General features: G+C 45.3%; 1 protein-coding gene across 5 annotated transcripts in view; it reads left to right on the top strand.

Moving 5' to 3' along the window:
• Nucleotides 1-3,263: 3,263 nt before the first annotated feature.
• Nucleotides 3,264-15,949, top strand: part of Pdss1 (decaprenyl diphosphate synthase subunit 1) — a 192,550-nt gene continuing 179,864 nt past the window's right edge. For 2 of the 5 annotated variants that reach the window (XM_087207150.1, XM_021240507.2), the window contains exon 1: nucleotides 4,263-4,710. Coding sequence is in view for 1 of the 5 variants with exons in the window: in XM_021240506.2 (XP_021096165.2) it covers nucleotides 3,306-3,437 (132 nt within the window). In the remaining 4 variants the exon portion in view is untranslated. Of the gene's footprint in view, nucleotides 3,438-4,257; nucleotides 4,711-15,949 lie in introns of those variants that run through there. The other 3 variants (XM_021240506.2, XM_087207151.1, XR_015449612.1) reach the window with 3 other exon arrangements.

A 15,949-nucleotide genomic window follows, 5' to 3' on the forward strand; every position in this document is an offset into this window, starting at 1 on the left:
GGTATTGTCAGAGCTTCTGGATAATTAGGAAAATTTGAATTCATATTTTGTTCTGTACAATTTTGAATCTCTCTCATATTAATATAAATAAGCCTTAATTCCAGATCATTTTCCAACAACAAAATGTTACATTATGAAAAAAATCTAAAGCAGAAATCCTTATTTATCAATGTTTATTTAAAATGTAATATTACAGACCTTTAAGTGTTCTTTTATTGTTGATAAGTAAGATTATAACTAAAATTAGTTTCTAAATTTAACAATATATTTTTGAAATCATGAATTGTACAGTTTTTTTCATGGCTTTATGGAGGCACAAATGCCAAGGTAAACTGCACATATTTAAAATTTACCATTTGATCACTGTTGACCTATGGACATACCCATTGTGGCTATCACCAAAATCAAAGCAACAAACATTTCATCACTTCTACATTCTACTGTTCCCCTTGGTAATCTTTACTTTTCCCTCCTCCCTCTTCTTTCTGAGCTTTTTGCAACTACAGAATAGTTGGAATTCTTAAGAATTTTAATATAAATACCATCATATAATACTAGATACTATTGTACCTGGATTTTTTTATGCGGCATAATTTTTTATTTATTTATTTTTTTTGGTACCAGGGATCGAACTTGGGTCCTTGCGCTTGTGCAGCAGGCAGCAAAACCACTGAGCTAAATCCCCGGCCCCATAATTATTTTGAGATGCATGTATGCTGTGTATGTCAGTAGTTAATCTTATTGCAGAGGTTTCCACTTACATGTCTTAAGGGCTTGTCAAACTCGACTTGCTCAAAATAAAACCCATTATCTTCCCTTGCCCTAGTGGTCTTCTTCCAGAGTTCCTCGTCTTGTAACAGAAATCAGTGAGCTGGGAGCTAGGATTCTATTGGGCACTGAGGACAGAGGCTCCCAAATAGAGTTGGCAAAACCAATGTGGAGTCTGCTGAGTCTCGACCCTCCAGGGATCTTACAAAGACATCTGCCAGGGGTCCTTCAGCCGGGGGGCGGTGGGGGACCTCCCTAGAGCTTGATCCAGCAGGCTGTGGGGCTCAAGAGCACATGGGCCCTGCATGGATACCGCATAAACACATCATATATTGGACCCTAAAAAATATGTAGTCTCCTCTGGGGTAGAGATTATATTGCTTACACAAGAACTCAGCTCCCTCTTAATCCTTTAAGGGCCCCTAGACCAGTGACGTGAACGTTTTAGAGCTTTCAATGATATGAGCAGCCCATTGCCATAGGTTTGCCCCACTGCCCTTGACAAAAAGCCCTCCTGAGTATCCTACTCAGAACCCCTCCCAGCCAGCAGGAGCTTTACTTCCTTGCCCTCATATGTTCTTTTAAATTAAGTTTATTGGTACATTTTAGGTATACAATGACACTCACTATTGGGAATTTGTACCTTTACGTGATCTATCTTGGTTATTTTTCCCCTTCCCCTGCCCTCCCTTCGACCCCTCCACCCCTCCCTATATACAAAGATTGTTTTTTCCTTTCTCATATTTATTCCTTTCCGTTCTTTCCTTTCCCCTGCCCCTCCCACTTCCCCTTTCCCTTTGGACCTTTTCTTCCTATTTCACATTATCTATTATACATTTTGACCCTTATTTACACTTTCAGTTTCTCACACTAGAGAAACTATTCAGTATTTACACATGTGTGTCCTATTTATTTCACTTAAGAGTATGGCCTCAGTATGCATCCATTTAGCTATAAATGTCTCTAGTTTATCATTCTTTATGGATGAGCAGTACTCCATTTTATAAAAAAACCACATCTTCTTTATCCAGTTTACAGTTGATGGGCACTTGGATTGTTTCCAAGTTTTAGGTATTACAAACTGTGTTGCTATGAACATGGGTGCACATATATCGCTGTGGTATGATTCTTTTAATTCTTTTGGGAAGATACCTAGCAGGGGAATAGCTGGGTCAAATGGGACCTCTAATCCTAGTATTTTCAGCTATCTCCATACTGATTTCCATAGTGGTTGCACCAGTCTACACTCCCACCAACAGTGGAGAAGGGTTCCTTTTTCCCTTGATTTGATAGCAGCCATTCTTTCTGGAGTGAGGTGGAATCCCAGCGTTGTTTTCATTTGCATCTCTAGAATGACCAGTGATGTTGAACATTTTTTCATGTTTATTTGCTGTTGCTACTTCTTTGTCTGAGAAATGCCTGTTCATTTCAGATGCCCATTTTTGGATTGGGTCTTTAAATTTGGGAGGTCTGATTTTTTTCAGTTCTTTATAGATTCTAGACAGTAGGCCTTTACCTGAGGAAAAGCAGGTGAAGATTTTTTTTCCCACCTTGTGGGTTGTCTGTTCGCGGTTTCTCTTACATCTTTTACTTTCTTGCCTTTATATCTTTTAAATAAATTTGCTTACACCCAGCTCCTCCCTCCCATTTCATTCTTCATGACCACAGAGCATGACCCGGTTGTTCAGTAACCATCTCAGTGATCAGCCATCATGACCCAAGGCTGATGTGGCGCCTTGACAACTCCCCCTTCCGCTTTATGCCCATATTCAGTCATCATGGTCTCCTGCCTGCAGTCTCGCCAATACTTCTCCATTCCAACTATTTCTTTGAACTTCCACTGCCATCAGCCTAGTTGAAACTATGTCTTGCCTCTTTCCCAGCTTAGCTTTTATTCTTCTGATCAATTCCCCAAATTACAGTCAGAGTTACTTTTCTAAAGCGTGAATCCTTCCACCTGTCAACCTAAAGTATTATTTAACCTGTTCTGATTGTTCTTGAGGTGCGAAAATCATCCTAGGCATGGTCCACGTGACCCTACATGGCTTGTCCCTACCTTCCAAGTGAGGCTTGCCTGGAACTGAAGGGCCCTGGTTAGCAAGACAGACTCCATATTGCTGCTTGACTCACCTGCCTGTCCTTTAGATGAACTCAGAAGGAGGAAGCTTAGAAACCTCCTCCCCTTTTCCACTTCGGTACCTTTTGCTTGCTTTGCTAGTTCTGTCCCATGGGGGTGCCTAGAAACTGCAGGCCTCAAAGATGTATAAAACATGTTTGTCTCCCCCTAGTCGGGGCTCGAGTCCGATCCTCAGCTCGAGTACCGGCCGGTAATAAACTCCTGTGTGGATTTAATATCAGTGTCTGGTTGGTTCTCTCTCGCTGGGTCTAACAGGAACCAGTTTCCATGAGAGCAATCGCGCCCGTTTATATTCCATTCCTAACCCTTCTGCTGCTCCACCCCATCAGCAATACTGCTGGTTCTGCTTTGAAAACTCCGCCTTGACTCCACCCTCGGCCTCTATCCCCACCACTGGGACATGGGTCAGAGTCACCATCTCTTCACCTGGACTATCGCCAGAGAGAGCCTGCTGAGCTCTCCCCTCCACCCCTCCTTATTCTCTTGCCCCATGCAACTGGCTTTGGGAAGAATCACTAGGCAGTCCTATCAGGTAAGCCCAATCACGCACCCACTTGCTAGACACTTTCGTAGCTCCCCACTGGGATTTGAAGGCAGCCCAAAGTCCTGAACGCTAGGCGCACGGCCCTGCTCGGTCTGTTCCCTGCTCACCTGGCTGTCTCACCGTCTTCCTCCATACTGCTGTTTCCCTAAACTCCACTCACACTGGCCTGCCTTCTTTCTAACCTTCAATGTTCCTACTTCAAAATTTGTCTTGGTCTTTCTTCTTGAGGAATGCTTCTTCATGTCTCCTGCCTTTGCTTTTCCAAGGGGTGTTCTTCGACCACACTTTCCCTCCTCCAAGAAAGCCGCTCTGCATCCCACTGTTCGCGAGGCCTTAGTGCAGCACCCCGGGCTCGGCTCAGGCCTTCCTTGGCTCCTTCCCGCTCCCATCCACGCCACGCGTCGTCTGGCCGCCTCTCCTTGTCCTCGTCTTCACCGCACCCTCAGGCCGCTCCAGACTACTGGTTTCCTGCTGTCCGCGCCAGCTCAGGGCTCAGCTAACTCAGGGCCTTGGAAAGCGCCGGGGCTCTGCGCGGCACCCAGCCTTGGTCTGAGTCGCCCGCCGAGGAGGGTCAGGTGTGGCTTCCAGGTCGCTTTGTCTCGGGGGCCCGGCTCCCGAAACCGCCTTATTGCACGCCCGTCGTTCTCGGCCTTTGGCCTTTAATTCCCACCCAGCACGTTACTGGACGTGCTATTAATTTGCTTCTGGTCTGTTCTTTGCCATCTAGAAAACAGCGCTTCCACAGCGGGAACTGTTTTCTTCACCCTGCGGTGCAGTCTTGTCTCATTCAGTCAACGCACCGCCCGCGGCCGCCTCACCTACGCCCGTGTCGTGCCTCCCCGCCGCCAGCCTTCGGGCGGAAGCCGAGCCTAACTCGGCCGCACTTTCCAGCTGCGACTGATTTAGCTTCGGCGTGTTCGGCCCGCTCCGCAGCCCGAGGCCCAGCGCCCCTGCACCGCCGGCCGGAGCGGCCACCCAGAGGAAGCGCGGGAAAGGCGGCGGCGGCGGCGGGAGGCCGAGCGGGCGTCTCGCGGGGCGGACAGGGCGACGCCTGCGCACGGAGAGCGGGCGCGGGGCGCGGGGCGCGGGGCGGGAAGGGCGCCGCCTCCGCCTCCCCCTCCGCCTCGCGCCTCCTCCCGCCGCCCCCGGCCTGACGGCTCGGCGCTGCAGGCCCAGGCGAGTGGCGTCGCGAGAGGCCGAGCGGGCGCGGCAGACAGGCCCTTCTCCGTCTCAGAACCGAGGCCGCGGCTGCTGCCTGACCGTAAGCCCCCGCGCGTGTGCGTCTAAAGCTCGGGAGCCACTCGGACGCCCGACGCGCTCGTTGTGATCCGGCGCGGACGGAGAGCGGGGCCTCGGGGCGCCCTTGCCCCCAGGTCGGCCGGGGTCTGCTTCTCTCCGGGAGCCGGCTGGCCGCGGGGCTCGCAGGGACCGCGCCTCGGGGCCCAGCGAGATGGGACAGGCGAGGGAACAGGCGAGGGGACCCGGGCGATGTACGCTGGAGGCAGGGGCGGCCCTGGCTTTACACCTAGGACTCCGAGTGGAGTTTCAGGAAAAAAACCTGGGAAGGAACCAGAGCGCCGCCCGGGTCCCTGGGCCTCGCAAACAAGCCGCGGCGGGGGGTCCCGTCCTGGGGGCTTCCGGTCTGCTCCGTGTCACGGAGGGTCTGCACCTGACGCCAGCCTCAAACTGTGAATACTTGCTGCCCTTTACATCCGCGACTAAGCTGCATGTTGTGTGTCCGTGTTTTACCCCCAACCCATGAAGTCAGTTGAATTTGTGATGTGGTGTTGCACTCAGAAATGTTTCAGATTTGGAGTATGGTGGATTTGGAGCATTTGGTAAGGGATTCTCAACCTGTGTGAGGTATCAGAGGTGCTAAGTAATGTGGATGTGTAGTTCCATTGATCCTCACATATTGGTTTATACTATTACTACGATTCCTTTGCACCACTGAGGAAATGAAAGCGCAGAAAGGTTAGAGAGGGAGCAGGTGCAGAGCTGAAGTTGACACCAGCCCCCAGGACTGCACAGGGGTGGAGTGCACTGGTGAAGCAGGCCGGAGGACTTTCCTGGGAGCTTACAGTTTAGAAGGCAGGCGACACAGCAGTTACAGTTCTGCACGCTGGAGTCGCTGGAGTTGGAAGGAGGGAGCAGTCAGCACATCCAGGTCCCTACGCCACACGGGTCAGCGAAGGAGGACGAGCAGCTTGGCTTGTTACAGGGAGGAGACGGGATACTACCACAAGTTTTGAAGGTGTTAGCTTTATATGGGCCTTAAAAAAATCATCTGCTTTGACAACAACCATGTTTCCCTTCTTCTCTCTATTATACTCTAATCTGTCATGCCTGCATTTGTGGCATTATATTCTCATGGCAGACAGATGCCAGTCAGCAAGCATAATTAATAAGGAAGTGGTGTGTGTAGGTATTTGTAAGTGAAAAACACGGTAGAAAAAAACGAAGTCAAGCAAGGTGGAGTTGCGGAATTAAGTAAGATGGCCGGGCGTGGCCTCCTCACGGAGAAGAGAAGACCTGAGCCCGGTGTGAGGGAGGCGGCAGACTCAGCCAGGGCTCTGAGGGGAGCAGTGGGCCAGGGCGTGCTGTGCCTGTGGACCCGGGCCCGCGTGGCTGTGGGCAAATGGGTAGGGCGGAGTCGGGGGTGCAGTAGAGGCAGAGGAGGCCAGGGAGGTGGCAGCTCAGGAGGCCTCGGGCCACTATAAAGGACCTTGGGGAAAGGAATGAGGGAGTCAGCCTCATCCGACTGCTGAGCGTAAGACAGGAGCAAGGTGGAAGGAGAAGCCCGTAGGAAGCCTTAGATTCCTCGCGTACTTTGAAGTTGGTGCCAACAGGATTTCCTAACAGAGTGGATGTGGGATGTGGGAGTCGACTCCAAGGCTTTTGGCCCACGTGTAGGCGGGTGGGATTATCAGCTCCAGTGGGGAACTGGAGGGGGCTGGCCTGGCGTTCAGCTCTAGATGGTGATGATGTCCTCACAGTGCAGTGCGGTGCGTGGGGCTGCAGTCAGCCTGTGCTTAGGAAGACACTTGTCATTCCTGTTTTACGAATTGGAAATGACAGTTCAGAGAGTGTAAGGAATTTGCCCAAGGTTACACTACTTAAGAAAGAGAACCAAAAATCAGATCTTTGGGACCCTAAAGTCTAACTTTTCTTTGAAAATTTGGGGAACCAATCTTTAGTATGTAGCTAATAGAAGGTATAATCAGCTAATTGATAATATTCCACTTCTGTAATTATTAACAATGAAAATTATTTTTAGTAAGTGGAGAAGCAAGAAGTGAATACCACAAAGCCCCCTTTTCGCCCATAATTCTTAGCCGGCTTCTATGACTATGTGGCTTAAAAACGAGACTGCCGGAGGCAAGTGAGAGGCCTTTTCCATGAAAAGTTTTTTGTGCCCAGAGGTGAAAGATGTTTCTGTTTTCAAAATCTAAGAGCAGATTTGGAAGAGAAAGAAGCTTCCTCATTACATAGCTGGATTTCAAATTGATTCAAGTGTTAGAGGCTAAAATTTCACTAGAGGGGCTGGGGATGGGCTTGGTGGTATTGACTGGGTTCCCTTCTCAGCACTAAAAACAAAAGTATTAGGGGCCGGGGATTCAGCTCAGTGGTTCTGCTGCTTACCTAGCAAGCAGAAGGACCCAATTTTGACCCCCGATTCCAAAAAAAAAAGTACTAGGAGCTGCAGAATGTCAGATGGTACTGATCACTGGTAAGAGCTTTGGAAAGCTGAAGTGGTTAGGAGGTAGATCCTAAAAGAGACTGAGACAACAGACATTTCCTTTGGTCATTAATAGGTATCAAGGCAGTATAATTATGATACACTGAACTTGGTGAATGTCCTTAAAAGCCACTGATTATCATTTCATAGATTATGTTTTTCACAGAGCCAATTCCAGGCTTTGAGAACATTGTTTGGATTTCATGTCATAAAGAAAAGAATGAATTAGTAACCATGAGGCAGCAGGGCAGGCAGAGGGAGATGACCCCGCAAAATATTTTTTCAGGTGATTTCACATCACGTTACAGTGCATTATCACAATCAAGTTGCTGATTAAGTTTATCAAAGGCTATTGTATTTTTAGAAATAACACGCGTTTATCTCTGCTGATGACATTCTCAGTTGATGAACTGATTAGGTTTGGGATCTACTGTTGTTTGTTTAGGGTAATGTCTTCCTTCTTCTGGGGAGAGGACATTCTACCCCTGAGCTGTACACCCAGCCTCATTATTTATCAGACTTCCTTCTGATTCAGTTCTGTAAAGGATATGGCTCAGCACACCAGGACTATTTCTCAATGACTTCATAATTCTGTAGCAATATATTTTCTGTCATCAGCAACAAACAGAAATGAAGTTTCTTGGGCCATAGATATGGATAGATGCAGTGCATTATGGTAAGAAGATGGCTGTGAGACTGCTGTTGGACATTGAAGCTCACCACACTCCCTACCCTGAAAGCCTGGCCTAGGGTGGAGACGCTCCTTAATACATCCTCTCAGCATAACGTAATTGGAGCATTGTTTTTTCTTCTAATTCCAATGCACAGCTATTGAGGGCCACCCACATGTCAGTGGGAGGTGGAATAGAAAATAAAATAAAATATGGTATTGCATCTCAAGCAGCTTCCAGTCTAGTAGGAGGGACTGGGCTGTACATAACACGTCAGAGTGCATAATGCACAGTGATTGGTGAGCAACAGTTCAGGAAAGGCAGTGATGATAGGGAAGACACTGGGTGGGAGTGATGCACGTTGTGGGCCAAGGTAGAGGAGGCCAGCCCGGACCCCAGGTGTACGGGGCAGTTGGGCAGTGCTGCAGCACAGAGTACAGTGGGAAAGGAAGTGGGCTGGCTCTGGTTTAACCCTTGGTGAGTAATATTCAGACTACATGAGTCCCAGGCTGAGGCAGCCCTAATAACAGAACTGGAGCCCTGCAGACCAGCGCTGTCCAACAGAAATGCAATGCAAATCACCCGAGGAACTGTAAATTTTCTAGAAGCCACATTAGGAATGGCAAAAAGAAACTAGTGGCATAAATTTTTCCATATATTTTAATGATACATTCAAAAATTGTCATCTAATGAGTACTATTTGAAATTGAATAGTAAAATTATCAATGAGCTATTTTTCTCATATCCAGTGTCATTTTGTGCAGTGCTTTATTCTTTTTTACCGCACACCCCCCTTTAGCCGCAGTTCAAGGGTAAAACAGCTGTGTGGTGAGGGGCTGCAGGTTTGGAGAGAGCAGCCTGAGATACACGCACAGCGTCGCGCCCAGTACTGTATGTTAACCACAAAGCTGAATGGAGGACATTGGGTGGATTCTGAAGCAAGCTAAGGGGAAAGGAAGGAGTGGCATTTGCTATTGATATGGTCCTGTCCTTGGCACCTGGTGTTAATTCCAGTCTAAGCCTACCCTAGAGTGCTTTAAGTCTCTAGCCATGAACACAACCTCAAATCATCAGTGCTTTTTCTATTTTTATCCTTTCTCTCCACCAACATCCTGGCATTTTACAGTTCATGGATTCTGCTTAATGGCAACAGGGTCTAAAGCATAACAGGAAATAAACGGCAAAGCAGGTTGCCCTACACTGACATCCGGAAGTGTGATCTGTGCCCTAGGCAACCGTGGCTAGCAACTCTTTCTTCTTTTTTGTTTCCACCTGCTAACTCACAAGCAAACCGACTCTCCCCAGTTGCACCTCTCTGTGTAGAGGTTCTCACTACAAAGCACATCTCCCTTTCAGGAGGGGCAGGAGTGGTAAGATTTAGATTGAGGAGCTGGCGGTACCCAGGGAGAGATCTGGAAAAGCCTTGGGAAGGGTCAAGGGTGGCCCTCCCCTGCTCAGAATGGTGGAGTCTGCCCGAGAAATTGCACTGACAGAACTCCCTCCCCATAGCTGCCTTTTAAATGTGTGTCTGGGCCGATGGAGAAATGGCAGTCCAACTCACTTTCCTGCACACAAGCTGCAGTGGGCAGAAGTCGCTTCTGTTGTGAACGTGGGAATGTGTGTGCTTGTGTGTTTATGTGTATGAATAAGTGACCGATACTTGTTTCCATGGGTCGTAATAGAGGAAGAGTATAGGGATAAAAATAATGATGGTAACCATAATAGCGGATGCTAAGCATTTTATATGCATCAGGCACTATAATAAGCACTTTGCAGGTGTTTCTGATTCTTGAGGTAGAGGCTGTTGGGAGGGGCCTTTCTTAGTTTCTTCCTGAATTCCAGTAGAACATAAATCTTTGCATTTGTTTCAGTGGGACATCAGGCTAATTGCTGCTCACTGAAGAGGTCAGGTATCAAATTACTACCACAGACATGACTCCTTAGTCACAAATATCGCTGTCAGATTTTCTCATCAAAAGTCACGAGAGGTGTTAGAAGTCAGCAGCACCCTCAGAGACGGTGCAGGCAGTAGTAAGGAAAAGGGAAATATGGAGGAAGGTTATAGCATCAGAGGAAGGAAAGATGGGTTAAACTCCAGACTGCTTTGCAGAAGATCAACAGGAAGCTGAATGAAGCCCAATGAAGACCTACACAGGAAGTGAGCAGAGCAGTTAGAGCAGCACCTGCATTGTGCTAAAGTCCTCAAAAGATGTTGGAATATGTTATTTCAAACATTTGGGGGAAAATGAAAATACATTCCCCTAGGAATTCCTCTTGGAAAAAGTCAAGTATTTTCTCCTTGTATTTAAACTTTTAAATAAGCTTGTATTATCACCCGCCTTTAGAGGCCTGAAGTGCTGTAGATGGAACCCAGTTGCATAGCCATGGGTGTTCAGTTAAATGGCCTAGAGATAGGTAATAAGAATACACAGCAATATTGCTGTTCTTTCATTTTATTCTCCTCCTCTTTGTTGAGCATTTTTTGACAATTATTATTCATGGGACATTGTGCCATGGCCCGAAAAACGAGTATAGTTATCCCTCATTGTCCATGGGAGATGCTGGTTCCAGGAGCCCTGTGGGTCCCAAAGGCACAAATGCTGGCTCAAGTCCCTTACATAAAATGCTTTGGTACTTGCGTAATCTATGTGCATCCTCCATATACCTTAAATCATATTAGATTACTTAAAACCCCTAATACAGTGCAAGTGCTGTATAAATAATTGCTATACTATATTGTTTAGGGAATAATGACAGAAGAGTCTGTCTATGTTCAGTGTGGATGTGTTTTTTTAAATGCCCTAGTTTGGTCAGATCCGCGGATGAGGAGCCGATGGGTGTGGGTGTTGCCTGCCCTCCCGGGTGGTGGTTGAAGGGATGAGATGCGGGTGTGGAAGAGTGCTCGCAGACGGGCAGGGATGTCACAGGGACCGTGAGTAACAAAATGACCGACCGGTTCTCAAGAAAGAGAAGTTGTAAGAAATGGGAGGGCCGTTTCGCTTTACCTGATCTTTTCATGCGCAGTGCAAAACTGACTTGGGGGATAGAAGAAAGATCAGGCTGGAAACCAGTTGCTGCTTCCAAGAAGGCAGTGGATTGAAGCGTCGTTCTCAGCCCACTGTGGGAACTCAGCGCTTTACTGAAGTTATTGATGTGGTGTAGCTCGGAGGCATCTTTGATTTTGCCCCTTGGGCACCCAGAACCGTATTTATGGCCAATTCAGCCACTGTTTAAATCTTAATCTATTTCCTGTTCTCTTGTTTTATATCTAAGAATTATCTTAAATCCATTTTCAGGATATATGGAATGAATAACTAATAAAGACTATAAGAAATTGTTTATCTTCCCCAATTATAAAATGAAAAGCTTGGATGAAGTTAAACTAAGATATTTTCTCCTAGTTCTAATGCTGTACCTTATATGAACAAAGGCAAGATTGCCCAAAAATGAAGAATAGTTTAATTCAGTCAGTACTTAGAAGTAATAGACATGAGAAACCCAAATTATAAATGATTTAAAGAACAAAATAAAAGATAGTTGATAGGAAAGAAGGAGATGGGAAGGGGATGTGGAGGTGGGGAGACACAAGCAGGAGAAGTGGAAAGAAAGCAAAAAGGATCAAGATGCAGTATGTATATATACTGATTCCCCACATTATGTATCACAGACATGGACCAATGTAAACATAAAAAGAATAAGTAGTATAAGTGGAGTCTTCCTATGTAAGAGCATAAAGCAGTTGACTTAAAACCATTGAGTGAAGTCAATATATTTGAAGGTCTCAACTGTAAACACATCTCAGATTTATTTGGCTCTCAGGTTGAGTTAATAAACATATGGCCTGGAGTGAGATATATTTGGTGCCATAGCTATGGTCCTGTGGGACATCAGATTCATCAATTATGCACTTCAATTTCAGAAACTTTCTAAATAACTAGCAATTTTTAATGTTCTATGGACTATATCTAACATATTACACAAAAATAAAGAAAACATGTTTATATCTTATTTTAAAACATAAAATTTAAAGAGTGTTCTAAGGTAGAAGCTGTTTTCATTGTCACTTTACAGATAAGGAAACTAAACCAACAGAGAATTAAATAACTTCTCCAAAAGTACTGAATACAAGGTGTGTGTTACTTAGATAAAAATGTAAGATTCTCTGCTTGGACTCACGATGTGTTATGAAAGACACACACACACACACACACACACACACACGGTAACAGGTCAGAGCAAGGCATTCACAGCTTCTGCCTCTTGATGGCCACAGTGCCTGTTGCAGAAGCACTGTGGTGTGGCCATGGTGAATGTGCACTTCGGAGTCAGGCTCCAGCTCCACTGTACGCTGCCTCTGGGGCCTAACACAGATTAATTTCTCACTACTTTGTAGGATATTGTGGGAGAACTGAGGTGCTTTAGGGTTTGACTTGCAGCGATAGTTCCATATGTTCATAACTCCTACTATTCTGAAAGTGTTATTACTATGAGCTAGCATCTTTAAGTGCCAGTGGTAGTACTATGGCACTACTGAGAGAGTTGAGGTATAAAGTTTTCCCCTGTAATATAGTTGAAAAACATATATAAAATAAAGAGACATATATATGGGTATAATGTGTATAAAGAGATAAACCTAAGTCAGATCATCAGCTGACAGATTCATAATCCCAACTCTGCTGCCTTGGAGTTTGAGACCAGTGCAGATCTCTAGGCTGTAACCATGAACCTTGAACTGGGCTTGTGTGGCAGCTAGAACTCATGTCAGTGGAGAAAAACGGGAGAAACACCACAGTCATACAGGAGATTTGGGGGAAGAGAAATGAACTACAGTAGTCCCCTTGTAACAGTTTCACTTTCCACAGTGTCAGTTTCCCAGGGTCAACTGCCATCTGAAAATATTAAATGGAAAATTCCAGAAATAAGCATTTGTAAGCTTTAAACTGCACATAGTTCTGAGAAGGTGGATGCAACCTCACCCCATCCCACCTGGATATAAATCATTTCTCTGTCTAGAGTGTCTTCGCTGCATCCTCCACCTCCCCACCGGCTGGCTGCTGTCTAGGTATTAAAATCGATGGCTGTGATACCACAGTGCTTGTATCCAACAACCGTATTTTACTGAGTAGTGACTTCAAAACTCAAAAGCAGCGATGCTAGCAATTTTATTATAGTATATTGTTATAATTGTTTTCCATATTATTATTGTTAATATCTTTCTGTGCCCAATTGAATGAATTAAACTTTATCATAGGTTTGTCTGTATAGGAAAAGGCACAGAGCTCAGACAAGCCACAGCTTCAGACATCCAGGGGAGTCTGGGATTGAACCCCCTCAGCACTTTAAGCTGAGATTCAGCGAGTGGAGGAGGATGGGGCTGAATCCGAAGCTGGGGGTGGACTGTGGCAGCCCATCCTCTGATCCCCGAGATGTTTCCTCCGGCAGCTCTCCAAGCTAGCGGGGAGGACATGCGGACCTCTGAACCCACCAGGGGCAGTGCGGGCTGAGGCCAGCTTCTCCTCCAGGCCTCTGCTCCTTAACAGAAGGACTGGCCTCACTCTGCGGCCACTCCTTCACCTTCAGCCCGCCGTTTTCTGGTGAATATGTACTCACCAGATTCGGGGTTTGTCCTCTTCGGACCTAGAGGACTCAGGCACCTCACGGACCTGGCTGCGGGGACTGCTTAATTTCCTGCAGACTGCAGTGCAGATTCTGACCACTCCAGAAAAGGGCCTCATGGAGCAGCTGCCATTTAAGGGTGTGGACCCTGGGGGACCGCAGCGTCCTCCGCGATCTGACGCCACATTATGAAGCCATGGGAGATGATTGCCGTTTTTGACTGTCCCTCTCTGCTGCAGAACTTCTTTTGTGCTGCTTGAGAACCTGCTGAGCCAGTGAGCTGAATGTTTAGGGTGGCTCAGATGCATTTTTTTTTTTTTGCATTTTATTAAATTTTTTTATCGGTACATTGTAGGTATACAACACAATTACATTTCTCATTGGGAATTGTACCTTTAGATGATGCATCTTGGTTCTTATTTTTTCCCCATTCCTAGCCCTCCCTTCACGCCTTCCACCCTTCCCTATTTACAAACACTATATTTCCATTTTTTTCCATTTCTCATCATTTTTCCTTTCCCTTCTTGCCTTTCCCCTGCCCCTCCCACTACCCGTACCCCTTTGGACCTTTTCTTCCTATTTTGCATTATCGATTATTCATTCTAATCATTGGTACATTTTAGGTATACAATATAATGACATTCATCATTGGAAATTTGCACCTTTACAGTCTCTCTTGGTTCTTATTTTTCACCCTTGCCCAGCCCTCCCTTCAACCCCTCCATTCCTCCCTATTTACAAAAATTTTGTTCCTATTTTTCCATTTTCTCATATTAATCCCATTCCCTTCTATCCTTTCCCCTGGCCCTCCCACTTCCTTCCCCTTTGCCCCTTTTGTTCCTATTTCACATGACCTATTATACATTTAGTCCTTATTTACACTTTCAGTTTCTCACACCAGAGAAACTATTCAGTATTTACACATGTGTGTCCTATTTATTTCACTTAAGAGTATTGCCTCAATGTGCATCCACTTAGCTATAAATGTCTCTAATTTCTCATTTTTTATGGCTGAGTAGTACTCCATTTTATCAGATTCTTTACCAATAGGCAAACAAGAGAGATGCCAAGAAAACCAATCTTCACCTAGCACATTGAAATATTCACATGGGCCAACCAGCTAAGCCCTGTGAATATATCATGCAAAAGAAGTATTGTTGTGAGTGTTTTCAGTGTAACCTGATAAAATCACATAGTAACTGTTGTGTGAAATACATACAGATGCATATCCTTCGGGAAGTTGAATTTTATTCTACATCTGCTGATTCAGTTGTTTGGGAACTTGGGGGATTTTGTGTACTAGAGATTGAACCTAGGACCTTGTGCATGGTGGGCACATGCTCTACCACTGAGCTGCATCCCCAGCTGAGCTTGGGAATTTCTGATTTGTGGGAGCACACATGTGTGCATCTGTGCCTGCATGCTTGTGTGTGTGTGTGTGTGTGTGTGTGTGTGTGTGTGTGTGTGTTTTAAAGCAAGAAGACGTTTCCATGCCAGGTTAATACATAATCTTTCAATGGATAGACTCAATCTAAACCAGATTTACTAGAGCCTGGTTCTTTGAAGGCATTATCATAAACTTACCCTAAATTCATTTTCATTGATCCTGAATTATAGTAGTGTCATACTTACTACTATAGTTCCTTTTAAGTTTATCGTAGAGACTTGGTTTGAATAAAAGATTCAGTATTTTTTATTTGAAAGTTCAGTGAACTGTAAGTTATCACATCACAGAAAGAGAAAGAGCACTTTTGTACTTTTTAAGGTATAAAAAACTGCTTTCAATAGCATCTGTTGAAAAATAATGACTCATTCTACACAAAAACTCACTCAAAAAGCGTCAAAGACCTAAATATAAGGATAAAATTATAAAAATTAATAAAACTCTGAAAGAAAATGTAGGACAAGATCTTCCAGTTCTTGGAAGAAGGGATGGTTTCTTATATATAATATGAAAAACACCATTAGCAAAAATAATGGATAAACTGGGCTATGTCCAAATTTAAAACTTTCCCATTGCAACGATGTCATCAAAAGAACCATAAAGATAATGCACAGAGCAGGGAAAGCATGTATCTGACAAGAGACTTGTGTCTAGAATATTCAGAGAACTCTTGCAACAGACACAGAGTCTGTTTTAAAACCTAGCAAAGGCTCTGAGGAGACGTTTTCCAAAGAAGACTTAGAAACGACCAATATGAGTGTGTGAAAATCTGCTCAGCACCATTAGTCCTAAGGGACATGCCAGGCAAAAATACCACTCCACACCATTAGGGTGTCTTCATTAGAAAGACCAGTAATAGCTACTGCTGATGAGGCTGTGGAGAAACTGAAATCTTCATATACTAGTGGTGTAATATGAAATTGTGCCCCAGCTTTGGAAATTGGACTGGCAGTTCCTCAAAAGGTTCAATGCAGAATTACCATATAACTCAGCACTTCCACTCCTGGGACTTCCAAGAGAAACTAAAGCA

Source organism: Heterocephalus glaber, unplaced genomic scaffold, assembly GCF_053883595.1.
Source record: "Heterocephalus glaber isolate CG9 unplaced genomic scaffold, H.glaber_assembly_v1.0 deba00000768, whole genome shotgun sequence".
Classification (NCBI taxonomy): domain Eukaryota; kingdom Metazoa; phylum Chordata; class Mammalia; order Rodentia; family Bathyergidae; genus Heterocephalus; species Heterocephalus glaber.